This window comes from Sinocyclocheilus grahami, unplaced genomic scaffold (genome assembly GCF_001515645.1).
Source record: "Sinocyclocheilus grahami isolate Dianchi unplaced genomic scaffold, SAMN03320097.WGS_v1.1 scaffold179.1, whole genome shotgun sequence".
NCBI classification, from domain to species: domain Eukaryota; kingdom Metazoa; phylum Chordata; class Actinopteri; order Cypriniformes; family Cyprinidae; genus Sinocyclocheilus; species Sinocyclocheilus grahami.
The window spans coordinates 141,240-167,699 of NW_015505358.1; the positions used below are offsets into that span (position 1 = coordinate 141,240).

The window sequence follows — 26,460 nt, forward strand, 5'->3', positions numbered from 1 at the left end:
CTCTGTTATTATTTGTTTTTTATGACATGCTTTACTGTTCAACTATTAGGTATACTGTATGATAAGCATCTATTTGAGAATATTAATTATTACGATTCGTTTTCTACCATTGTTTTTGAGAGAAGAGAGAAAATTTACTCTAGTACTACAGATGTCAGTGTGTTCACCCTCTAGACTTCATTTTTATTCCAGTTTGACCTCCACAGACTTAAAACTATTATACAACTGTTATGATATGTGACAGATGGCTCATCCCTCATGTCTCATGTGATGATCAAATATGAAATTTTCTTTGTAATTTTAGCCTTGAATAGAATAAGGCAGATCCAGTGAAAGATCACACTCAGATTTGACTGTACAAGGGCATTTCAATAAATATGTCAGCAAACTGTCTCATGTGAGTAAATGCATCTGTTTGATTGAATGGTTCCACCAGGTCAGATTAGGTGGAGGACTGCATACGTGCAAGGCCATCAGACCATGCTGTCTATTGCTCATACAACGTCAAACATCAGAGTTATATTGGTTAAACTCTGAGATGTGCAGTAATGGGCACAACACCATCCGAAATACATTGCAGACTCTTTAAGCTGTATGCATCCATGGTCATGCTAAATGTAAATAAATGTACTCATATGAAAGTAATCATTTAATCACCCTCAGGTTATCCAAGATGTAGATGACTTTGTTTCTTCATCTGAACAGATTATGAGAAATGTGAATATATTACACTTTAAAATATACTTTAAACTGTAATAATATTTTCCAAAACAACCATTTCTACTGTATTTTTGATCAAATAAATGAACATAAGAAATTTCTTTCAAAACCAATAAAAAAGCCTTTGAACGGTAATGTACATTTGTTTAGTTATACTCAACTCTGAAGTAATTCATTGGCTAGAAATTGCTCTTTTGGAGTGCAATTTCCCATAAAACATATGTATTCAGTCAGCTGGAAACATCTGAAAAAGTTCTGAAAAATCACTGGTCAAAAAGTGGGGAAAATCTGATTTGTCACAAATACTTTTTCATTTGTTTCCACTATACAATAAAAACTGTATTGGGTGAAAGCTTTTCAAATGTCATGACTTTATCTTTGAAACCTTCTGTCTCCCAACCAGTTTCCGTTCAGTCCCCTTGGCAAAGAGCTGTTTTTCATAACGGCGTTCCTTATTATATCAAGTGAGTTTTGTTTCATACGTTCTCATCTCTGCTGTGACACCTCATGCTCTTCGTGTGATTTCCCATGTGCTCAGTTTTGCATCAGAATGAATCTATTCATCAAATTTGAATCGAGTTGCAGTCACGCTTACTAAAAATGTATTACAATCATTTCCTTCAGAAATCATTCTAGTATGCTGATTATTATTATTACAAATGATGAGAACAGTTGTGCCGCTTAATATTTTTTTCATTCTTTGATGAATAGAAAGTTCAAAACAACATCATTAGATACACATAGAAATCTTTTTGCAACATTATAAATGTCTTTAATGTCCTTACAGAATAAAAGGATTGATTTCTTATTAAAAAAAGGCTCCTTTAAATAAGTGTTGAGAAACCGTCCGAATCTTTCTGGCAGTTTGATTCTTCCGCTTGACAGAAACCAAAATACATTTTCCATGGCACATTCCTTTAAGGTGAATTGATGTTAGTTATTATGAATTGTCTTTCAGTCATGAGCAGCAGACCACCTCGTGGGATCATCCAAAGATGACACAGTTATTTCAATCAATGGGTTTGTTCTTGTTTCGGTCAATCAAGTGTTCTGTCTTTCTCTCTGTGTATTTCACTAAACAATCCAAATGTACAGTATGCATGCTTTCTTACATTTTGCTCATTATTTGAATTTGAGAACTATGACTTTTCTTATTAATAATATTCACATCCAGCCTTTATGGTCTACCCTCAATATGCAGCTGATCTGAGCCATGTGTGTTTCTCCGCTTACCGCACAGCGATGAAGAGCCGCCGGCTACAGAAAGCCCTCTGCTGTGAGTGATAACTTATCATTTAAGTCTTATACTTCTTACTTTCCTAAAAAAAAGTTCATTGGTTCTTCTGTTGGGGATTTGTACTAAACATTTATCATTGCATTGCAAATTACTGTCATTGTGAAAAACCGCTCATCACTTCTCACTCGAAATGACTTTTGGAAGTAAACAGATTACTGCAGAAGACAAAGACAATATTAACCAAGCAATCTTGAGCTCTATCTGCTAATTTTGTCAAGACGTTTCTGGTACACTAACTATGAGCCTTTGATCTGCAGTAGGAGTTTTGAGAGCATTAGAGCCGGAAAGCCACCCTCTGACAACATTAGTACAGTACAAGCTGTGCAGAAATGGCCTTCAGTCAGGTTAGCCTGATGGGGTTTTTGGTAACAGACAGCAGCTGTTTTTTGCTTCATATCTTCGGATATGGGTAATGTTGAGAAAGGGTAGCTGTTGAAACGTATAATTGGTTGCAAAACTGATGAATGCTGATAATTTTTTGTTGCCTTTTCAGTACGGCATTTGCATTACACACCAACGGATGAGTTACGCACTGGTGACTTTCATTAAAATGTGCTGAATGGAATTCATTGTGGAGGCAGAAATGAGTGGAGATGAAATTTGTCTGTCTGTTTCAGTGGACCTTTTGGAGCTCAGCATCGCCCAGAGTGTCTTTGATCAACACAAACTCACGCATAATGGCCAGCTACTGGAGATTCCAGGCATCATAAACTGTCTCTGCACAGTCTACCGTGAACTTCAGCAGGTGCATCCGGATCTGGTTAATGTGCCTTTGTGTGTGGATCTGTGTCTCAACTGGCTGCTAAAAGTCTATGACAGGTCTGTATGGGTCTTGTCTGTAGTGGCCCTTAAACATGTTTAGACACCTAAAGGAATAGTTCACTCAAAAATGAACATTTTCTGAAAATGTACTCACCCTCGGGCTATCCTAGATGTAGATGAGTTTGATTTTCGGAACAGATTTGGAGAAATTTAACATTCTATCACTTGCTCACCAATGGATGCACTGCAGTGAATGGGTGCCGTCAGAATGAGAGTCCAAACAGCTGATAAAAACATCACAATAATCCACACACTCCAGTCCATCAGTTGACATCTTGTGAAGCTAACAGCTGCATGTTTGTAAGAAACAAATCCACCATTGATCTATGCATATTTCTCTCCTGAATCAGACGAGATTATTTTTTTTTAATGGAGAAAGCAATATTATGGATAAAGGACTCATATGTGACCCTGGACCACAAAACCAGTCATAAGGGTACATTTTCTATTGATGTATGGTTTGTTAGGACAATATTTGGCCGAGATAAAACTATTTGAAAATCTGGAATCTGAGAGTGAGAAAATTGTCCAAATTAAGTTCTTAGCAATGCATATTACTAATCAAAAATTAAGTTTTGATATATTTACGGTAAGAAATTTACAAAATATCTTCATGGAACATGATCTTTACTTAATATCATAATGATTTTTGGCATAAAAGAAAAATCAAAATTTTGACCCACACAATGTTTTTTTGGCTATTGTTAAAAATATACCCCAGCGATTTAAGACTGGTTTTGTGCTCCAGGGTCACATGTATAACTTCTTTGAAGTTATAAAAATCTTAATGATCGAGTTGTTTATTAGTTTGTGGATACCTTACATTACTTGTGGATTATTGTGATGTTTTTATCAGCTGCTCTCATTCTGACGGCACCCATTCACTGCAGAGGATCAATTGGTGAGCAAGTGATGCAATGCTAAATTACTCCAAATGAAGAAACAAACTCATTTACGTCTTGGGTGGGCTGAGGGTGAGTACATTTTCAGCAAATTTTCATTTTTGGGTAAACTATTCCTACTAAGTCACGCTTAAAACTGTATTAATGCACTGAATAACGAATTGGCATTTATTAAATAATATTGAAAGAAAGAAAGTGGCATTTATTTCCCAGCACAATCACACAAAAAATTGCTTTAAAATGATAAAACAATAGATATATAATTCAAAATAGAGGTAAAAAGTGACACTTTTTGTCACAGTTTTGTCCATAGTTCTGGAAATAAGCTTATATCTTAGTTTAATGTTTTTTTTATCTAATAATGCAATGACATTTATATACAATTTTAAATCTGAATAAATTGTTCAATGCTTTTTAGTGCCACTGAAAAGTACGTCTCGTGACCTCTAAACTATTGCAGACAGTCTCCTCTGTAATGGTTGTTCTCATACATATTTGATGTAATGCTTTATGTTAATTTCTTTTGCAGTCCTAAAGCAATATTTCTATTTTTGCCAAGATGACAAGCTGACACAAAACTGTTTAGTAAAAACATAACCAGTTTTAATATATTTTGCCGTTGCGTCAATGTAAGTGTAGCCAGAAGGTTGAGCCAGAATTCAGTGTGTTTATTGCTGCAACTAACATCCCTGTTTTGTTTGCACAACAAACATTTTTAAATGGCATAGAAAATTATTTTTACATCAAAAACACTGGGAAAAACCCCCTGTTCAGATTGAACTGATACTTGGCCACACGTCACTTTCACTTACTGTTTTTTTTATAGTGACAGAAGTGGAAAAGTTCAAGTGTTGTCCATGAAGATTGGCTTGTTTTCTCTTTCAAAAGGACCTCTAAAGGATAAGTACAAATGCAAGTGCTTTGATACTGAATATATGTGGCATAAAATATTCTATCCTGCTCTCAATTTATAAATTAATTAAATTATGTTGTGAAACCCTGGCTTCTTTCCTTCGCTTTAATGTCTGTGCACAATTTCACTGCAAACTTTGATTTCACTGTCTCAGACCTACTGGGAATTGAATGCAACACTGTCCTTGCTGTGGCTCCTACAAGGACATTTATAAATTGGATCTTAAGTCTAAAATCACCCTCCTGGTCTCATCCTGTGATGTTCTTTGAGTTTCTCTCCTGCTGTCCTTCACAGATCTGTTCGCTCAGGTGGCCGACGCTGCAGGCGTCTGTAACCAGAGGCGGCTGGCGTTACTGCTACACAACAGCATCCAAATCCCACACCAGCTCGGGGAGGCCGCCGCATTCGGAGGGAGTAACATGGAGCCCAGTGTCCGTAGCTGCTTTCAATATGTGAGTTAACACTACTGTAGGCTAAAAAACGAGATGATATCTCTCTTCATATCTTTGGATCAGGTTCAATGAAGACCTATGAGTATCCTAACATCCTAACAGTGTTATTTCAGCATTATTTATATACTGTTATAGTTTTATTAATATTTTGAATTAGCTTTTGTTTTTATATTTTCAGTTATCATTTTAATTTTAGTTGAATTATTAGTCATTTTATGTGCTTTTGCCATATTTATTAGTTTTTTTTTATTACTATTGAGGTTTAACTTACTACAGTTTTAGTTCTGATTTATGTTTTATTTAATTGTAGCTAGTTATTTTAGTGATTCAATCTAAACATATTTCAGTAAATTGCCAAAGCATCAAGATCAAATGGAGACAAATTAGTCAGATTTTACTTATGAGAACCAGTGCTATTTTAGTATTTTTATAGACTGTTTTTTTAATAATTTTGAATTAGCTTTATATTTTCAGTTATATTTAGTGATTTTGTTATGTGCTTTTGTCATTTTTATTAGTTTGTTTTTAAACATTACTGTTTAGGTTTCATTTTCTTTCATTTCCGTTTTAGTTTTAGATTTAGTTCTGTTTTAGTTTTTATTTATTTCCAGTTAGTTATTTTAGTGCTTCAAGCTAAACTTATTTCATTAACTTATTTTTGTTGTCTAATATTTGTATTTAATTTTATTAAAGCAATAAGCCCCAAGAAGCTTCACGGGGCTTATTGCTTTTATAAAGCGGTTATATTCCATATACGTAGTACGGTTTCACAAAATAAAACCGAGCAAATAAAGTGTAATGATATTAATAAAAAACAGTATTCTTCCACCAAACAATGTAGTTCCTCAAAATCAGTTGTGGTTGCAACAAAGTGGTTGCCGAGCATGTATGTTTGTAGAGTAATTTACAACAGCTTCAAACGTGGCTCAGCCAATCAGAATCAAGGACCGGAACTATCCAAAATGTTTTAATAGTTTTAGATTTATTTAACAAGCTTGCTGAGAACAAGTCTATCAATCTCACATTTGAAATATCAACATTTTAAACCAACTTTAAACTCAGATTTGCCAAAAGTGTGCACTTGAAAAATCAGAGATCTCAATATGAACTCAAACATTTCTCATCAGATTCTTTCAAGGCCAAGAAACATCTGCGCAATAAATAGTTCATCTGGTTGATGTCCAAGATTTATATTTTTTTCCCCATTATATGACCAGAACAAAATCTCTACTTTATTTACCGAGGAAGTGAAAGAACACATGCGTGCATTAAAAAATGACAAGGTTTAACAAAAATTCTGACATGCAAATTAATGAACAGGTTTCTATGATACATAATTCAGGTGTGTGAGACATTATGTATTCCTATAGGGAGCTGCTGAACGCATGCTCAGACTTGTTTGTTTGGGGATAGGGGCTCATCATTACACATCACTGAGTTCTGACATATAAATAAATGATAAGCTCAGTTATAAGAGTGGCGGGCCTGCCAGGGGATTTACATCACCACTTTCAGAAGCTTAGCACTCGGTTCGACAGCTGACGCACAAGCTACCGAGAGATATTTAAATGAAATCCACTTGATTTGTGCGCACGCGTTCCCATAATATCACATGATGGAGTGCTTTATGATGTGAACCACATGCGCTGGTATAATGGAGTATTTATAAATCCGCCCTGGACGGCGCCTCCAATACTTCACTGCTTTACTTGGGTCACAGTGGAGCTCTTTTCATTTAATGTTGCATGTAATGAAAGACTCTTGATAGTCCTGCCTTAACTGGCCCGCTGTAATTGATGCATAACAGTAGTAGCAGTTTTAATGTCACGGGGGAGACACAAATGATCACAATTGGCCCCATTTGCTTCACTTCAAAATTGCTAATGGCTCCCTTGCCCTCGGGCTAATAAGGTTGTGATGGGATATTATAGTTTTTGGGATGTAGTTGAATACGCTTCTAAAATGATAAATAGACCATCTGAGTGCTTTTAGACTCAGACAGCTCCATTATAGTGTGTCGTGCAGTGCATTGTGGTTATGAATGAAGGGTTTGTCTGTCGTCTGGGGTTCAGGTGGGCCGTGATGATGTCATTGAGGTACAGCAGTTTGTGGACTGGATGCATTTGGAGCCGCAGTCGATGGTCTGGTTGCCTGTCCTTCACAGAGTCACCGCTGCAGAAACCGCCAAACATCAGGCCAAATGCAACATCTGTAAGGAGTGTCCCATGGTGGGCTTCAGGTAAACAAAGTGAAGTAGACAGAAACTCTTAAAATGTCATTTTCTTCAGCAAAGGAGGTGCATAATCTTCAGACAATGTTGTTTGTCAACCTCAAAATAGCATTTTAGCTATTATTATTATTAAATTGTACAGTAAAATAATAAATAACAATGATATTATTATTATAGTTATTAATGTTATTTATGATTTGATTTCTTTTAATAGTATATTTTGTTATAGAATTTTATATTTCAACACTGTTTATATATTTAATTATGATGTTCATTGTTAAAAAATAATTAAATCACAAATTTCAGGGTTTTAAAACTGTTTAGACACATTCCACTATGTGTATCATAATAAAAATAAAAATAAAAGTAAAAGTGTTTTTATTATTGTTTTTATTAATAATGTCTTTATTATTATTGTTATTATTATTATTATTATTAAAGACATTATTAATAAAAACACATTTACTTTTATTATTATTATTATTATACACATAGTGGAATGTGTCTAAACATAATTTTAAAACCCTGAAATCTGTGATTTAATTATTTTTTTTTAACAATGAACATTATAATTAAATATATAAACAGTGTTGAAATATACAATTCTACAACCAAATATATTATTCAAATAAATAAACATGTACATGCCAGAATGGACAACAAGTTGGCAATTTTTCCCATAAATTGAGATGTCACGCATATCTTATCTAACAGTTCTCAGTCCAGAGAACATGATATTTGTGCATTTATTTTAAAAATTAAGTAATGGTTCACCAATATGTATCTTATTTGTGTGGACAGTGTCATAAAAGTCAAGTCACATTTAATTATATAGCGCTTTATACAATACAGATTGTTTTAGAGAAGCTTCACACAGGAAAATAAAAGCATTAATATTGCAAAATTCCTAAATTATGAAACAAATTCAAAGCAAGCTATAAGCAGCACTTCAGAAGACAATAGTGTTATTGTTCAACTCATTTGAGTTCAGTGTTGATTCAGTTTAGTTCAATGACAGTGTCAGTGTTGCAAAGTTCGTAGCTGTTGTAGTGTTTAACATCTGTTAATCCTGTAGGTATCGAAGTCTGAAACACTTCAACTACAACGTGTGTCAGACATGTTTTTTCTCGGGAAGGATTTCCAAGGACTATCATCTCAGCTATCCAATGGTGGAGTACTGCACCCCTGTGAGCATCTGGAAGACGCTTGTGTTTGGTTGTGTTTTCAGATGGTTCATTGTGGCAAATGCTTCAAAACATTAGGGAGGGAATCGTGCAGGTGTTACACCACCCTAAATCATCTGGAAAATCTTTTATATTTTTAAAATTAATAAAAAAATATATTTTTGATTATTATTTCATAATATTATAATACAATTTAATAACTATATATTTTATGTTTAATTAAATTTTAGAATATAAGTCTCTCTCTCTCTCTATATATTTTTTTATGTATAATAATATTATATATATTATATATCTACTTTATTGTGTGTGTGTGTGTGTGTGTGTAGGTGCATTAATATTGAATTTTGTTAGGATTTTTTCCCCTGATTTTTCTAAGCCTAAACACTCCAGTCCCTGCCACTCTAATTCTTCATGCACAGCAGAACATTTCACAGCCTCTCTGTTACAGACCACCTCAGGAGAAGATGTGCGTGACTTCACCAAGGTGCTGAAAAACAAGTTCCGCTCAAAGAAGTATTTCACCAAACACCCTCGGCTCGGCTACCTGCCCGTGCAGACCATCCTGGAGGAAGAGCATTCAGAGACGTGAGCTTTCCTAGTGCAAATATTCAAGATCTTTTTGAGATCTCCAGATTTTTATCTTGTTTAAAAAGTGCAAGTATAAACGGTATTATACTTCATATATGTATGTCCTGGTAACTTCCTGTCATCGCTCGGCCTCATGGGAAACATGTTTCTCAGCTTCTGTTTTGCTGAGAAGTTCATTAATTACTAAAGGTCTATTCATGTGTCATTCGAATGCTGGAGCTGCCGCTTTAACATCGACACGCAAATACTGCTTCCCTCTCGTGGATGTGAATTTAATTACAAAGCAGTCAGGTGTCTGTTTAGTGAGATTGTGGGGGAAATGAAGAGACGGGACATTTATCATGTTCACGGCAGTCTTTAATATTGAAATAAAGCAGCTGTTCTCACTGGCTGTTGCAGAGTCAGTGTCATTATTACTTGTCCTGATTCATTGTATGAGTGACTGCATATGGGTGTAGTTTTGTCAACTACAGTTGCTTTTGAAACTCAAATTAAACATGCTAATTAAAACTGTTTTGCTTTAATTTATTTTTGCTACTTTTTAGATTATTTTCATGTTTTGCAATATTCTTTATTGTCCCAGACCCAGCTGTTTAATGTTAAACTATGAAAATCCATTATATATATATTTAGAAAATATATTTTTTAACAATGATCTAAACAGTGCAATAATCATACATTTATATTTCTTGGATGATTTTTTTAATTAGATTTTTCCCAAATTACAGCTATCCCTGAGTTATTGTGTCATTTCCATTGCAATCAGCAATTTTTTATTTAATTTAAGTTTATTTTATTTTATATTATTTATTTGATATCTTTTCTTTTCCTTTCTTTTCATTAAAATTACGACTACCCCTCACTTATGGTGTCATTTCCACCACAATCAATATATCTATTTTTTTATTTCACACAAATTATGACTATCCATCAGTTATGGTGTCATTTCTACCATAATCAATAATAAAATAAAATAAAATAAAATAAAATAAAATAAATAAATTTATTATCACTTATGGTGTCATTTCCACCACAATCAATATATCTATTTTTTAATTTCACACAAATTACGACTATCCATCAGTTATGGTGTCATTTCTACCATAATCAATAATAAAATAAAATAAAATAAAATATTAAATTAAATTATTTCACACATATTCTGAACTTCCCTCAGTTATAGTCTAATTTCCACCACAATCAATAATTTTGGCAGTACTAAAATTCTTCAAAGATTAGTGTATTTGTTTATCAACAAGAAAACAGTGACACTGAAGAACTTGAGATGAAATATGAGACATGATGATGTGAATGGAAATATCGCTTGTATATCGCTGAATAAAGCAATACGTATTTTTTAATGCTATTATTATTTATGTAATAATTGTCTAAAGATGTTTATAATAATTGTACCACATAATGAATAGTGATTTGAGATGTGTTACAAATGATAAATATTCATAATGGTTTAGGGGGAAAGATTTTTTGATTTGATTTCTTGTGATGCATATACGCTTTTGGACCTTTTTAGTAGACAAATTGAAGTAGTGTAAGTGTGAAAAGTTCACAAGGCCAAGTAATGCCCATGTGTGATCAGGTTTGTTGACAGCTATGAGATTTTCTCACTCTGCTGTCTGTATGTTTTGCAGCCCCGTTGCATTTGTAAGCATGTGTCCAGAGGAGTATGAGTGAGTATCTGCAGTCTCTCCTCTCGTTCTCTGATTTAGTTCGAATCTCTTCTCCTCCACCACCACCTTTCATCCACTTCAAAACCATTACATGACCTCAGGGAATTCAAGCTGTGTATTCGCTCTTAATATGCAGTGGCCACAATTCAATTGAATGAATGCTGTTGTATTATATCAAGCCGATTAGCAGCTTTACTCAAATGCTGCACTAATATTTCTGAAATGCTTAAAAGCTTTTCTCAGAACTACTCATTTTTGTTGCAATGTTTTTTAGTGGATGCATAATGTCAATTTAAGCTTGAAAAGTTGCGCTTATACCAACTTTCTTTTAAATGAACGTCACTTGGTTTGATATTTTAACTAGTGTAATAACATTTGAAGTGTGACTTAAATGTCCACTTTAGATACTGAAACAGTGTATTCATACAACAGGAAAGGTTTTCTTAATTGGCAACACTGAAAAGGCATCCACTAATGAGCAGGATTTTTACAATAAGGCATCTCTTTTTCTCACCCTATTACAAGTGCATTTTGTTTTAAGGTCGATTGTTTTGCCTGTCCCCTTAACAAGTTGTTTTGCTGAAGTGAATATTTCACTTTGACAGCTGCAGGGAAAAGAAGAAAAGGCTTCAGACATTTTACAGTTCGACACCTGCATCACATTGAACTTTCACTTTTCATTTTCAGGTCGACACAGAACAACAGAGAATCCAGTGCCATCCTACCTGTAGCAGAATCTCTCCTGTCAACAGGAAAAATGTGAGTTGCACCAGATCGTTTGGTTCATGTGCACAGCAGTTTGTCATTCTGTCAGTCACTGTGACACCTGAACTAACAGACTGATGAGTGAGCATTTAATATTCGACCTCACTGTGAGCAGCACAAATCAATCTGTTTCATGCATCTGGACTAATTCAGTACAGGCACATAACGGCAGTATGCTCATGTTTAATCATAGCGATCCTAAAAATAATTATTACAATTTGAATAAGCATTGCCGTAGATCTTTGCGACAATGTTACTTATTATAACTGAGACACCATTAGTTTTTATTTTTATATTTTCTGTTTTCATTTTGTTTGGTTAAAGTTTCAGTAATTTTTTTTCTTTTAAATTTGTCTGTAGTGCTTATACATTTTTTTTAATATTAGTTTTTTAAAAAATTTTTATATTTTATTTCAGTTAAGGTTTATTTTATTTCAATTAACTAAAGTTTTCATGGCAACAATTTTAGTTTACTGTAATAAACCTGCTATGCATTTAACAACTTAATTGCATGGATAGATTTCAAGTGACTATTTGATTGCTTGCTTTTTCTTAGTTTTTCTTTGAAATGTCTGTCATCATGCCACTGATTGACCACTATACAAGTCATTTTCAGCATAGGTTTTTAATAAATGTAGTACGATTTTTCTACAAATGTAAAATCTAAAACTACAAAAGAATGGGTTAAACCAATTTAAGCAATACAATATTGATGCTTGCCTTTGAGATCGTTGCTAATTAATTAGACATCATCTATTATGCAAAATGCAATATTATGTAAGCAGTGACAATATTATGTAAAAGAGTATGCAAAATGATCTGTCATCATGCTCATCTTTGCAGGAGCGCAGACGACATCCACACTCAGACTGATGAGAGAGCAGCTACATGTGCACATCAGAGCTCATCTGACACTGAGATGATGATGATGATGATGAATGAGCTGGAACCTTCTCAGAGTCTGGAGGCGGGCAGGTACCTGCATCATGTCACATGATACACGCTGAGGGCCACTGATGTGTTTCTGACGCCTCTGGTGGCCTGATGTCTTATGAATGCTAGCAAAACAACTTCATATAGCCTACTATTATATGGCTCTATCCAAAATCACATGCTTTCCTAATATATAGAAGACCAAAAACAGTATGTGAAAGTAGTACGCCCCAAATATTCATAAAATAATAGGCAAAAAGTTCCCAGATGACCTACTATTTCCTACAAGATTCTGAATTGCGCATCAAATGGACACTTCATAATTTGGACCGAGTTTACATCTCACAATTCTGAATTTACATCTTGCAGTTCTATTTTTTGGTTCCACCAATGGATAAAAAAGTGAAATAATAATAATCAAGCGTAGCGTTAGTTCTGGCAGGTCACGTTAGTGAAGCTCGCTTCAGCTGATCCCCATCAACCTATAGGAATACGACACCTATCTAAGTATTCATATATAAGGTCCCGCAGTAGTATCAGCAGTTTTCGCATTGCTCAATAGCTAATTACCCTCCTCCATCCCCAGCTCCTCCTCTGTCAGTCAGGATTCAGCCTTCTGATTCTCCTTTGAATCAGACTAATTCTAAAATGTTTGCATAACATTATTGAACTTTAACGATATCTGCAATACATTTATGTTGGTTCTGTTCCGTTTACCCTGGGGGGTTATCGCTGCTCTCCCTGCTCTCATCCCATGCTAGGCTGCATGGATGCGCAGGGAGTTCTTGCCCAGAACATAACCATACCGCCAATCCAAACTGTATGCTAATTGTCAATCATCTTTGACTATAGTGGTCCTGACAGAAACGGTAATTGTGGCTTTTTATCTCACAATCTGGACTTTTCTTCTTTGCAATTCTGACTATTTTTTCTCTCACAATTCTGAGGTTATATTTCAGAATTCTGAGTTTATAATTTGCAGTTCTGAGAAAAAAGTCAGAATCGCCAGATATAAACTCAAAATCATGGGAAAAAAAGTCACAACTGCCATTTATATTTTGTTTCAGTCCTGTGGCAGAGACAAGCTTTCATAGTCTATCCTCTTTCCTTTATATCTGAGGATGTTTCTGGCAACTTCACATGAGACTCTTCAATCAGATGAGATCGTGGAGGCCTGGGATCTGAAGTTTGAGCTCTTTGCATAAGATTTCATCTTACATCATCCGTGTAAGAGCATCTCGCACCCCACACCGAGATGACTTTCATCATCGCTGTCTTCTGCTCCGCAAACTGGAGCTGGAGTCGACTGCAGTGCAGATGTGTTTGTTTATCTGTGAGCTGTTCGCTAGAGGATGACCGTACAGACAGATCCCCATGCGACTTCCTCCCAGAGAGACTGCTGTCAAAAAAAGTGTACACATTCTCTCACTATGACAATCAGTTCTGAGCAATGCAAAGTCTGCTTTAAAGGAAAAGTTCCTCCCCCAAAAATGAAAATTTGCTGAAAATGTTCTCACCCTCGGGCCACCCAAGATGTAGATGGGTTTGTTTCTTAACGGGAACAGATTTGGAGAAATGTAGCATTCCATCACTTGCTCACCGGTGGATGCTCTGCAGTGCCGTCAGAATGAGAGTCCAAACAGCTGATAAAAACATCACAATAATCCATATACAGTACATCAATATAATGCCTTGTGAAGTGGAAAAGCTGTGTGTTTCTAAGAAACAAATTCATCAAGGAGTTTTCATTTTAAACCGCTGCAAACTCATCTATGTATTGCACTGCACTGTTGTCCATCTATAGGGCAAAAGCAACAATTTGAAAAGGAATCACACAAGTGGAGTGTTTCTTTTCCAATTCCATTGATATTGGACATGTAGTAGATGTTTCCTCCATCTTTATTCCAAAATATGTTTCATACATTTGTTTGCTGTGTGCATCTTACATATGACACTATATTGTGTGTTTTGGTGTCTGAGCAAGTCCTTACAATTATATTGTTAACTCATATTGTTGCGGTTGTGAAAAGCTTCTGGGTCACCATTAAACTTCGTTGGATTTGACTTGAAAAGCTGCATTGCAATACATATATATTTTTGTCTCAGAAGTTCCTGCTGTATTTTGAGACAAATTTTGATAATGGATTCTTGTTTAGGCATCATTTAATTAAAAGATTACCCCTAATCAGTCTCAAACTCAACTGAATATCAATAATGCATGATTAATTAAGGATGTTTTGAACAGGATGCTATTTTTAATCTCCTGTCTGATTATTGTGTCAGCTACATGTTTTCCGTTTTTTTTTTTTTTTTCCAGTCACAATGTTGCAAACTGAAAAGTTTCTATTTTCTCTAACCAGGATGCTATGAAAGCCGCCCACACATCTAAAGATTACATTAAATGTTCTTGTTTGTTTTAGGAGATGATGGAAACTTTTCTCTAATGCCTGTTTAATGAGGTAATGGTTTAAGGAACCCTTCATTCATTATGTAATTGGTAATTACGGTATTACATAATACTAATTCCAATGCAGAGCAGACAATAGATTTGTTGCTAAAAACACCCCTCCTTAAGGTTTAAGGATATATCCATTGTCTCTGTAAAGATTATTACGAAGACATGCATCATTTATTGAAAACATTATGGCATCAGAAAGCTATGCTTCTTCATTTAGCTTAAGAAATGTGGTGATAGTTCTGGGTGTATTATTTGTCTGTCTAAACCCTTAACTCTGCTGTAAAAGCCAATTTCCATGAAGGTTACTGAAGCAGATGAGCCCACCTGACCACAGTTCAGCCCTGGATCCATACAGGACATTTATCATGGTTTTTCACGTCTATGTGTATGTTTCGGCCTACATGCGCAATTATACGGAGATAGGGTGACCATATTTTAGTTTTCAAAAAAGAGGAGAGGGAGGATCAAAAGCCAGATCCAACTTTAATGAACATTAAATATTGTCCTTAGAAAGAAAATTCATTGTTTCATTAAATTTCTCTCAGGAAATGTACCCTTCAAAAGACCTGTGGTTTTTGATTAGCATGTTCTGATTCTGAATACAGCAGCACCATCTGGTGGTAAAGCACTTTACAAACATAAAAATAGAGTGATGCTATTATAAAATATCTGTAAAATCAGAGCCACATCATGCACTTAAGTGATAAATGTGGATCCACTACTTATTAGTATACTTTTAATATTTCAGTGCTTAAAAAACTACCATCCACCCATTACATGATTGATTTCACACTGGCAAATTAATTTCTCTGCCAGCTTTGCTTAACTTTATTTTACATCTTTGACACTTGGTTCGCTGCATATCTGGAGCCTGATAAAATGGCACACAGGCAACCTGGATTTCTCACACTTTATTAAATTAAAATATTATTTAAAAAATGCAAATGATGATACAACTACTGATGTGAAAGAACTGTTTAGGTTGGTTAACCTAGAAATGGACACACATTTTGATTATTTACAATAGAAAAAGAGGTTTGAGAACTATCAGGTCATATAAAACCGCAAATATGAAAACTGTATTATAAAAAAAGTGTTGGTTTGGAGGGTAAATTAACTGTACACTTACTTTCAAAAAAAAAGTAAAGATTCCGACCTAAACTTTCCACAGTTCTTCTTTAAATACCTGAGTTCCCTCATACAATGATATATATGTCTGGAAAACTTAGAGTAAATATATTTAAATAGAACAATATAAAATGCTCCCAGACTGTTGATGCAATAAATGAATGCATTTTGTTCCTTCGGCAACAACAACAAAAAAAAAACCCTCAAAGACATTAACATGTTGCACTTCGCTTAGAGTAAATATATTTAAATAGAACAATATAAAATGCTCCCAGACTGTTGATGCAATAAATGAATGCATTTTGTTCCTTCGGCAACAACAACAAAAAAAAAAAACCCTCAAAGACATTAACATGTTGCACTTCGACTGATGTTAACTCTGATAAAGTCTTTAAAAATAAGCGTTTTATGACTCTTCAGTTCTCAAAGATGCTAGAATTCGATTATTCGGAAACTCAAACGTTTCAGAATATTGCTCTATTGTCATCACACAACAAAAATGGCAGAAAGCACATACAGTAAAACATATCACGCAGCTAATTCCTTAAACAAGATTGAAAATATTGCAACATTTCAGACTGTTAGCAACCTGAAACACTGTAACTGCACACCTGAAAACATACTGTAAACTTGACTTTTAAACCATCAACAAATAAAAGTGGAAGAGAATCACAAGCTCACATCAAGTTTCTAACAGATAAACTGTCTATAACGGCATATGCTTGATGTTAAACCCCTGAGAGACAGAGAAGTACATCTGCACATGCACTGTATGCCACCACAAAACAGGTTACAACTGCAGTCTTGTACCTGTCCTGCAGGTTTTGTGCAGTGATTCAGCATCAGGAAGATTGTAATACAGCACATGCCATCAACTTAGATAAAGTACATTTACATTAATCCGTTTACTTTTCAAAAGACACAGAGGATGACCACTGGAAGTGTTGTGTGTGACAGTATCAAGTACTATGTGTATTGTATACAGCTAAAACTGGATACCATAAATGCTTCTCGGAGAATGAACTGTTATGTGTTCGTTCTGACAAACTGATAAAAAGGGAAAAATGTATAAGACTTTTAAATGAGAGAGAAATCAGGAGGTTAAAGTCAACATCAGTGGTTCTCAAATGGTGGTTTGCTTGTCTGTTCTGTGACAGCAGGCAAAAAAACAAAAAACAATGCTAAATACAAATTCAAAAAAGCAAATGCAACTAACTATATAGTCATGCATAGGTAGGATAGTAAAATAAATGGACTTATAAAGAGAAAACAATTCCTATATCTTTTGCTCTACATCTAATCAAACTCTAATGTATTTTGGAGCAAACTCAACTATTATATGAAATGCCAAAATGGACAGTTTGCTTGATATACATTCTAAAGGAGGAAAACTACACAAGGTTAAAGAAAACAGGACCCTTACGTCACCATTTCATGTAGGATGTAAATTTGGGTCCAAAAGTAAAACCAGTTGAGAACCACTGATCTACATGATAGAAATTGGATTGTGTATTCCTGCATTACAAAAATGCAGACAATGGTTTTCCGTTTGGTCATCACCATTTAAAAAATTCAGTGTTTCTGGTTTGAAGCTACATAGTTCAACAAAAGCAACGAATTTGTTAAAAAAAACTAAACTGTGACAGCAGGCAAAAAAACAAAAAACAATGCTAAATACAAATTCAAAAAAGCAAATGCAACTAACTATATAGTCATGCATAGGTAGGATAGTAAAATAAATGGACTTATAAAGAGAAAACAATTCCTATATCTTTTGCTCTACATCTAATCAAACTCTAATGTATTTTGGAGCAAACTCAACTATTATATGAAATGCCAAAATGGACAGTTTGCTTGATATACATTCTAAAGGAGGAAAACTACACAAGGTTAAAGAAAACAGGACCCTTACGTCACCATTTCATGTAGGATGTAAATTTGGTTCCAAAAGTAAAACCAGTTGAGAACCACTGATCTACATGATAGAAATTGGATTGTGTATTCCTGCATTACAAAAATGCAGACAATGGTTTTCCGTTTGGTCATCACCATTTAAAAAATTCAGTGTTTCTGGTTTGAAGCTACATAGTTCAACAAAAGCAACGAATTTGTTAAAAAAAACTAAAAAAAAACACTGAATATATTGTCTCAAAAATGCAAGACAGCACAACCATCATCAATACAGCAGGTAGATATTGTTTATTAAAAAAACATCTCTTCCAAAAGTGGTTTATCAAGTTTAGGCTCTTATTTTAATGAATCCTTTGCCAAACAAATCCCATGGTTCACCTAAACACATAAGGCATGTTGTATTCTAAAATGAAATCCTCTTCTGCATTTTGACTACTGTCTATATCACCGGTTTAAGCACTGAACGTAGAGAGCGTCCCTCTTTTGTAAGTTCTCTTGTAAAACTCATACATGGAAGTGGGACAGCCTCTTCTCTCCGTGTTATGGTGTTAAACGTGCACATCTTGAGGTGGTCAGCCATGCTGGAAATGTTGGCAAACTTCCACTCGTTCACAGTGTCAAACGCCGTACTGAACCGCCATACCTAAAACGAAAAACATCAGCAACTTAGATTGTGAAAAATCACTTTTTTTATGCTTGGTGTTTCAAGACATAACAACAAAGGTGAATACTCTCTGATTACCTTGTCTTGTATCTGCCAAGACGAAGTTCCATCAACTTGCTTTGTCTTCTCCCAGAGCAGGACCACCATGCCACGGGACTGAAGAAGACTGGCACACACATCCCTCATAGTGCGAGACACAATTGAGAGTTGGCACAGGCTAAAGCCATCCAAGAAGCTCGCAATGTACTGGAGTAACTCAAAGGGCAGGTCACTAAGGTGATCACAGTGGGACCTGAATTGACAGGTGTCAGTTCTAGATAGAGGCTCATTGGGACAAGCTGCTAATCCAGGCTGCACACCAAAAGAGCCCAGGTGTCGGTCATGGATGACTCTGAAACCTTGTACTGAAGGACAGAACCTTCTTTGCGAGTAGGTGCATCCATAGTACGCCAACGGGCACCTTTGCTCCATCCAACCATTAAGGCCAGCATGTATGTCACCATGGACGTTCTTAAAATGGGAGGAGAACTCATCTCTGCGAAACAGCTGTCCGCATACGAAGGTGAACATCGAGCGCTGTTTGGTCTGATAGCGTGCCACACACTCCAGAACGAGGTCTAATCTGAGGGTGTGAAATGGACTGGGGTTGGAGAGTTGCGGACTGGCGTGGTCACAGGCAGAAGCTGAGGCGATGTCGCCAACCATGGTGCTGGTTGCCAGTATTGCAGAAGGGAGGGAGAAGGTCTGCGTACCAAAGTCAATGCGATAACCGTCTACAAAGCGGCAGTCTGAGATGCCCCTACCTCCTGGTGAGTCTCCCAAGCAAAAGAGCAAGGCAGCGGTGATGAGGTCAATGCCATGAAGACCCATCAGATCATCTGCCACCTCAAGGTCTGACGTGTCCACCGCCTTGTCCTCCATCTTAGCTTTGAATAAATAGGGGTCGGAAAACAGAGTCCTTCGCCCTTTGATTGTAAACAAGTTCATTCCCCTGAGTGCCTGGAGATTTTCTAACTTGCGCTCCAGCCATCGGTCCTCAATTCTGAAAGGCAAATGGTGCAGAACATTGTTGTGCATCAGGTTAGGCACAGGGATGGGCAAAGGAAGAGGTAGCTGAGGCAAGTGGGCCATTTCAGGCTCCTGTGCTAGAACAGGTATGGAATGATCAGGTAAAACCTGCCTTGCGTTTGAAGAGCCATTGACCCTTTCAAGTCTGACCTGGCTGTCACCGTCCCCTTCATTATGAAGTTCATTGAGTTCTATCCCACCATTCATTTCGCCTTCTTCTTCAGAAGATTCACCGCATGCACTGTTCTCCAACCAATCATCTCTTTCATCTTCAGGGTCTACTGGAAAAGGACAATCAGCACCCCCTACCGCTCCCAGATCAGAATCCGAATCAGTGTCACTTTCCTTTGTTGTGTCATTGCTAAACTCCCCATCGCCATTCCTGACACCGCTGCAACCTCCATTCTGTTCCTCACCATTGGTATTCTCTACAATGAAGTCAATATTTTTTGCACTCCGGAGAACGTCCAAAGTGACGGCAAAGCTTCTACGGTTTTCCAATGAAGCTGTGTAAGGTCCACCATACGGTTCCTCATCTGTTTCAATGAATTCATTTTCAGGGTTCGACTCCTGGTGGCTGGAACTGTCCTGATTTTGATCTTCCAGAGCTTTTGTCACAGTGGTCGCCACTTTAAGCGACTCCAGCAACATCCGCTGATCCTGGAGGGCCAAAGCCATGTCGAGCTGCTCCACATCACAAACCTCCTTACTCAAGTTATCGTAGGACTTGCGATCTGCGTAACTCACTGGCCATCGATTCCATTCCATGGTGCAACACACAACGCTGGCTGGGCACGTTTCAAGGTGCTGTGCCATTTTGACTCTGGCAAGGTTGAACGGACATCCGAATCCACAGTTCAGACACGGGACTCTTTCGTATGGACACAGCAAGCGATGTTCATTCAGTTTGCATGAGTGGAAAACCGCTCCACACACAAGAGGGCAACCCATGAGGTCACAGGAAACATTAGGCTCTGGTCTTATCATACATCGGCGGTTGACACATTTCAGGCAATGGATATGAAGCTCCTCCATTGCAAATATTAGTGAGTCGCTTAACTCAAAGACGCTATGCAAACACTGTGGAAGAAAAGAAAAAAGATCATTAGACCTGATTTTATTTTGGACACACACTTTGTGTACAACACCACGCGGCTTAAAATCTATGTATGCCATTCTTGGGGAAAGTCTCCCCGTCTCTTAAAAGGGATAAGTGTAAATCAGACCCCGTTGCCCTCTCGCAGTATGTTTACCAAATTACTAAACCATTGCACTGCCATTTCACAACTGTCCTAAAGTTGCACGGTCACGCTGGTTCTTCGAGGACTTAGAAGGAACATGACCCCTTGTTTCTGAACGGTATGTTACAGGAATCAGTCATGGCTTCCACTCAAAAGAAACACTTCCATAAGGATCTTGCAATGTCATTCAAGAAGCTTCTCTCTCTCCAGCATGACAGGGCTTGGCTAGACATGAGCAGTTAGACTCAGCCGGCATGACCTAAATGCAAACTGTCTGAGTCACTTGGGTTAAGGTGGTGGGTGGGGGTCTGTCATGATGTGGTGTAAGTTTTAATTACCAAGCTGACTTTCAACATAGTCCTCGCAACACCAGCTGGGCATAAACATTGCGAAACATTTGTGTACAATGCCAGCATGTTAAGTCTGAGACGTCTTGTGATGGCTTCTTTTGAAACAGCAAAACACATCTGAGGATGTTTTCTAAATACTTAGGTGTTTGGTATCTAGTGCTCATGTGCAATATGGCATACAAGTTGCACAAGCAATCACTCATAAGGACAACAGACAGCATGCTTACAACATGTCAGTATGACCCCAAACATAACATGACTTCAGAATTCATCTTAGAGGGGCTCAAATTTGTGGCAGTACAGAGGTAGGCTACATTTTTGTGCAATAACTTATGGTTCAAAGCTTGCACAACTGACAATTATTAGCCATTTTTGTTTATTATTAGACATGTTTAAGAAACAAAAGCACAATTCAAACTGAAAATCTGTAAATGTGTATCAGAAACAGAGGCTTATTTGGTTGCATTTTATTTTGTGCTTTTATTGGAACAGAAAAGTCAGCTTATCAGTCCAGCAAATCACAAAATATAATGCAATCCAATTGGAATTATTATAGGTTAATTTTACACATACAGCAATCAAAAAACTAAAATTGCTAAGTAATTGCCAAGTAGAGAGCACATTGACAAACTTTTTTAACAACAGGTACGGTGATGATTCATAATGAGCTAATGTCTTCCTACAGTTTTCCAACAACAAGAGTAATGCTTAAATGAACCACTTTACTGTATACAATTCAGGAAAATATGACAAATGTATAACTGCTGCATAATAATACATTTTAATCTTAATTTAATTTTCAAATGGGATGCATTCCTTGAAACAAGAGAATGAAAAAGGACTATCACAACCAAAGTGGAGAAAAAAAAAGAAATATTGGTAACACTTTACAATAAGGTTCATTAGTTAACAACTTTAGTTCACATGGGCTAAGCATGAACAATACTTCTACAGCATTTATTATTCTTAGCTAATGTTAACGTCAACATTTACTAATGCATTATTACCACATTTTTTTTTTGCTTGTTAACATTAGTTAATGCACTGTGAATTAACATTCTTGCTTGTTAACATTAGTTAATGACTGTATTTTCATTAACTAACATTAACAAAGATGAATAAACACTGTAATAAATGTTTTGTTCATGTTAGTTAATGTCCTTTTACTAATGGGACCTTATTGTAAAGTGTTACTGAAACATTTTTAAAACCTGAATGTTATATAAAATATTCAGAATTATATTATTCAAGCCAGCCTACACTATTTTGCTTAATGTATATGTCAGTTACAGTATAAGCTCAATACATATGAAAAAAACAGATCATTAAATAGTTAAATCTCATTATTATTATTTTCATTAATGACAATTGCTTATATGCCATAATTGATAGCTGACAACTGTGTTCATTATCTTAGTAATCAAGGTCCTATAACCTGTAGATCCTAATTTCCATAAACATGACACCAAATATGACATATGATGCATAATAATCCCAAGCCTGACACAATCCTACATATGATCTGACACTAAACGTGAAATGTTTCCCAAATATGACAAGCTCTTGCTCTGCACTGAACTCAATCCAGTCAAACTCATGAAACCTGAAGCAGCTTTTGTTGTTCTTCTTTAAAGTAAGACACCATGAACCTGACAGCACTATGAACTCATATAGATCAATAATCAACCATCCTCAAACATCTTTATGTTTGTATTATGACAGGTACAGATCATTAAATAGTTAAATCTCATTATTATTATTTTCATTAATGACAATTGCTTATATGCCATAATTGATAGCTGACAACTGTGTTCATTATCTTAGTAATCAAGGTCCTATAACCTGTAGATCCTAATTTCCATAAACATGACACCAAATATGACATATGATGCATAATAATCCCAAGCCTGACACAATCCTACATATGATCTGACACTAAACGTGAAATATGACAAGCTCTTGCTCTGCACTGAACTCAATCCAGTCAAACTCATGAAACCTGAAGCAGCTTTTGTTGTTCTTCTTTAAAGTAAGACACCATGAACCTGACAGCACTATGAACTCATATAGATCAATAATCAACCATCCTCAAACATCTTTATGTTTGTATTATGACAGGCACGGGTTTTAATTCGTTAAACTGACAAACACAACGCCTTTAGCATTAGCTGGTTAGCCGCGAAATGCAAGATTAAATGAAAACGACAAGAAATGAATAAACGTTGTATACTGATGAACAGTTATCATATTAGTAAGACGGAAAAATAAGTATTTTGCGATATTAACAAAGACCGGGTCTATTAGGTCGGAGCCGGTGAGAAAACTAACGTTACTCAAAGTAAACAAACATGAAAGTGGCTTACCGTTGATCAGTAACGAGTCTTCAGTCGTTTAATGAGGATAGTGTTTATTTAATGAAACAATATTAATATTTAATCGAGTATAATGACAGTGATGTTGTTTTCACTGCTGTCTGTTGAAATCTGTCTCTCTTTACTGATACACTGAACTAAACGGAGGCCCATAGATGGGCGGAGACACACACACGTACCATGATAATACAATACCGAGTACCATTTAACGTACCACGGTATATTACACCATTATAAATTTGTCATTTTATTTTTTTCCTGTTGTACAGTTCTGAATCAGATGTGGCCTACATTCATTCTAAAGCTATATTCTCATAGTCACAATGGTTTTCATACATTTTTGAAATATTTACTTTACCCTTACACTAATCTTCACGGTAACCTGTTGATATCAATAGATTTGTTTCAGTACATTTGGAAAAAACACATTCTTTTCATTAATCCTCTTTATGAGTGTTGATATCGTTAAATGTTGGGGAGACATTTATTCATTCATGCAAATCGATGGTATTAAATGTGTTTAGGGTACTATTGGTAATATCAAATACTATTGTTTACTTTATTGAAATCATTACATAACTAATGAAGATGGTTAGCCTACCAATGGTAATGAATTACACATTGGCGAGTATGGTGACTCTGATGAAGACACGAGAGTTTACAAGACTTACTCGGATTAGTATTCTCCATGTTAGTTTTGTGTCTTCTGATTGGTCCATATGAGACTGTGTGAGACGATGCAACATCCCTGCGTGTCCGTACTGATGCATCTTCAGCAGAGCAGTTCTGTGATGCATCAAGGGTTTAAAGTTACTGGGAAACTATATTTTTAAAGGAAAAATTCATCAAAACTAGAAAACCTACATTATTTATTTACCCACATATTGTTCAAAATTGGTATGTTTCTTGTCTGTGGAATATAAAAGGATGGTTGATGATTCAAATTAGCAATTTTTAAGTGAAGAGAAATGTTAGTCAGTGTGATATTTGTACTCAAGGCATTGCTATTTAAGTTGGATCTGTTTTCTCTATTGTTCACAGAAACGGCATGCTTCATAGCTTTCTCCTGGTGGAGAATCTCTTTGGGTAGTCAAGGACAAGCACAGCTGTTAAACTGCAATGCATACGGCCGCTGACAGTCGTCACATGACTGTAGCTGCATACTTTGTTTTGTCATCAGCTCCTTTAGCAACGGTTTCAACGGCATGTCTCAACAACACCCTTTCACACCTCTGGTGATAATTATGATTGAATGAACATTTAAAACCTGAGCAAAGGAATAATGAAGCTGTGAAGGAGGGCATTTACACAGAGGACAATAAAAGGGAGTTAATAAACAAAATTAGTTTTTAAATCACTTAAAATTAAATTCTTGAAAGGCAAAAGCCCAAGTCCCAGACCTGTTCCTGATTAAGGTGTACTGAATGTTGCTGTAAGGGTCATTGGTTGGTGTGGCCCAACACCTCTCCACTCTCAGAAACAGATTTGCTGGAATCTGCAGGATAAAAAGCTTCATTAGCACATTTAAAGTAGTGACTCCATTACAAAATAATTATTGCTCATATGCAGATATACAAAATATGTGCCAGCATCTTAAAAAGATTATTAAGATTATTACATTATTGGTACATATTCTGTCCACAAGTTATAGGATCAATCAATTTATAATGACAGAATTTTGACTGACATGTTTAATTTTTAAGTAATTAAGTAACAAGTAATTTTTAGGATTTGTGTACATGAAATCTTTCCTATATCTATTTAGTCGATTTGAGTAGAAATAAATATTAGTAAAAAATAGTATTTTCTAGTATTCTAGTACAAACTGTTTTTCTAAGAATTATTAGAAATATTAATATATAGACAGACAGATGGATAGATAGAACGAAGAAAATATAGATAGATAGAACCATCGAAAGAAGAACGAATAAAAGACAGACAGACAGAACCATCGAACAAAGAAAATATATAGATAGATAGATAGATATAGATAGAACCATTGAACGAAGAACGAACAAAATATAGATAACCATCGAATGAAAAACGAACAAAACATATATAGATAGATTTAGATAGATAGAATCATCGAACGATGAACGAACAAAACATAGATAGAACCATCGAATGTAAAACGAACAAAACATAGATAGATAGAATCATCGAATGAAGAACGAATTAAAGACAGACAGACAGATCGAACCATCGAACGAAGAACGAATAAAAGACAGACAGACAGACAGATAGATAGAACCATCAAATGAAAAACGAACAAAACATAGATAGGTAGATAGATAGATAGAACCATCGAACGAAGAACGAATAAAAGACAGACAGACAGACAGATAGATAGAACCATCAAATGAAAAACGAACAAAACATAGATAGGTAGATAGATAGATAGAACCATCGAACGAAGAACGAATAAAAGACAGACAGACAGACAGATAGATAGAACCATCAAATGAAAAACGAACAAAACATAGATAGGTAGATAGATAGATAGAACCATCGAACGAAGAACGAATAAAAGACAGACAGACAGACAGATAGGTAGAACGATCGAATGAAAAACGAACAAAACATAGATAGATAGATAGAACCATCGAACGAAGAACGAATAAAAGACAGACAGACAGATCAAACCATCGAACGAAGAACGAACAAAATATAGATAGATAGCTACAGTGGTGTGAAAAAGTGTTGGCCCCCTTCCTGATTTCTTATTTTTTTGCATGTTTGTCACACTTTAATGTTTCAGATCATCAAACTAA

At 35.7% G+C, this 26,460-nt stretch overlaps 3 protein-coding genes across 3 annotated transcripts in view; 1 reads left to right on the plus strand and 2 right to left on the minus strand.

Annotated features, from left to right (window-relative positions):
* LOC107594104 (utrophin-like) overlaps positions 1-13,702 on the plus strand; it is a 22,144-nt gene extending 8,442 nt beyond the window's left edge. Inside the window, exons 6-18 of the mRNA XM_016284055.1 lie at positions 1,124-1,184; positions 1,679-1,740; positions 1,922-1,996; positions 2,635-2,836; positions 4,568-4,653; positions 4,949-5,106; positions 7,179-7,345; positions 8,412-8,523; positions 8,972-9,108; positions 10,761-10,799; positions 11,487-11,558; positions 12,408-12,539; positions 13,618-13,702. Of these exons, the coding sequence (XP_016139541.1) occupies positions 1,124-1,184; positions 1,679-1,740; positions 1,922-1,996; positions 2,635-2,836; positions 4,568-4,653; positions 4,949-5,106; positions 7,179-7,345; positions 8,412-8,523; positions 8,972-9,108; positions 10,761-10,799; positions 11,487-11,558; positions 12,408-12,539; positions 13,618-13,702 (1,388 nt within the window). The remainder of the gene's footprint in view (positions 1-1,123; positions 1,185-1,678; positions 1,741-1,921; positions 1,997-2,634; positions 2,837-4,567; positions 4,654-4,948; positions 5,107-7,178; positions 7,346-8,411; positions 8,524-8,971; positions 9,109-10,760; positions 10,800-11,486; positions 11,559-12,407; positions 12,540-13,617) is intronic.
* Positions 13,703-18,242: 4,540 nt separating this feature from the next.
* Positions 18,243-23,836, minus strand: fbxo30a (F-box protein 30a). Its single transcript, XM_016283991.1, has 3 exons — positions 23,681-23,836; positions 18,737-20,806; positions 18,243-18,637 (listed from the first exon to the last, which is right to left on the minus strand). The coding sequence occupies exons 2-3, from the start codon at positions 20,759-20,761 to the stop codon at positions 18,434-18,436; spliced, it is 2,229 nt and encodes a 742-aa protein (XP_016139477.1). The 5' UTR covers positions 20,762-20,806; positions 23,681-23,836; the 3' UTR covers positions 18,243-18,433.
* Positions 23,837-24,286: 450 nt separating this feature from the next.
* LOC107594105 (uncharacterized) overlaps positions 24,287-26,460 on the minus strand; it is an 8,551-nt gene continuing 6,377 nt past the window's right edge. Inside the window, exons 4-7 of the mRNA XM_016284056.1 lie at positions 25,048-25,184; positions 24,841-24,919; positions 24,567-24,599; positions 24,287-24,475 (exon numbers count right to left, since the gene is read on the minus strand). Coding sequence (XP_016139542.1) covers positions 24,287-24,475; positions 24,567-24,599; positions 24,841-24,919; positions 25,048-25,184 — 438 coding nt within the window. The remainder of the gene's footprint in view (positions 24,476-24,566; positions 24,600-24,840; positions 24,920-25,047; positions 25,185-26,460) is intronic.

Coding starts and splice junctions, on each gene's coding strand:
- fbxo30a (XM_016283991.1), bottom strand. CDS start 20,761: ATGGAGGAGCTTCATATCCATTGCCTGAAATGTGTCAACCGCCGATGT. Junction 18,638..18,736: donor CTTGGCAGATACAAGACAAG/GTAATCAGAGAG, acceptor TTTTCGTTTTAG/GTATGGCGGTTCAGTACGGC.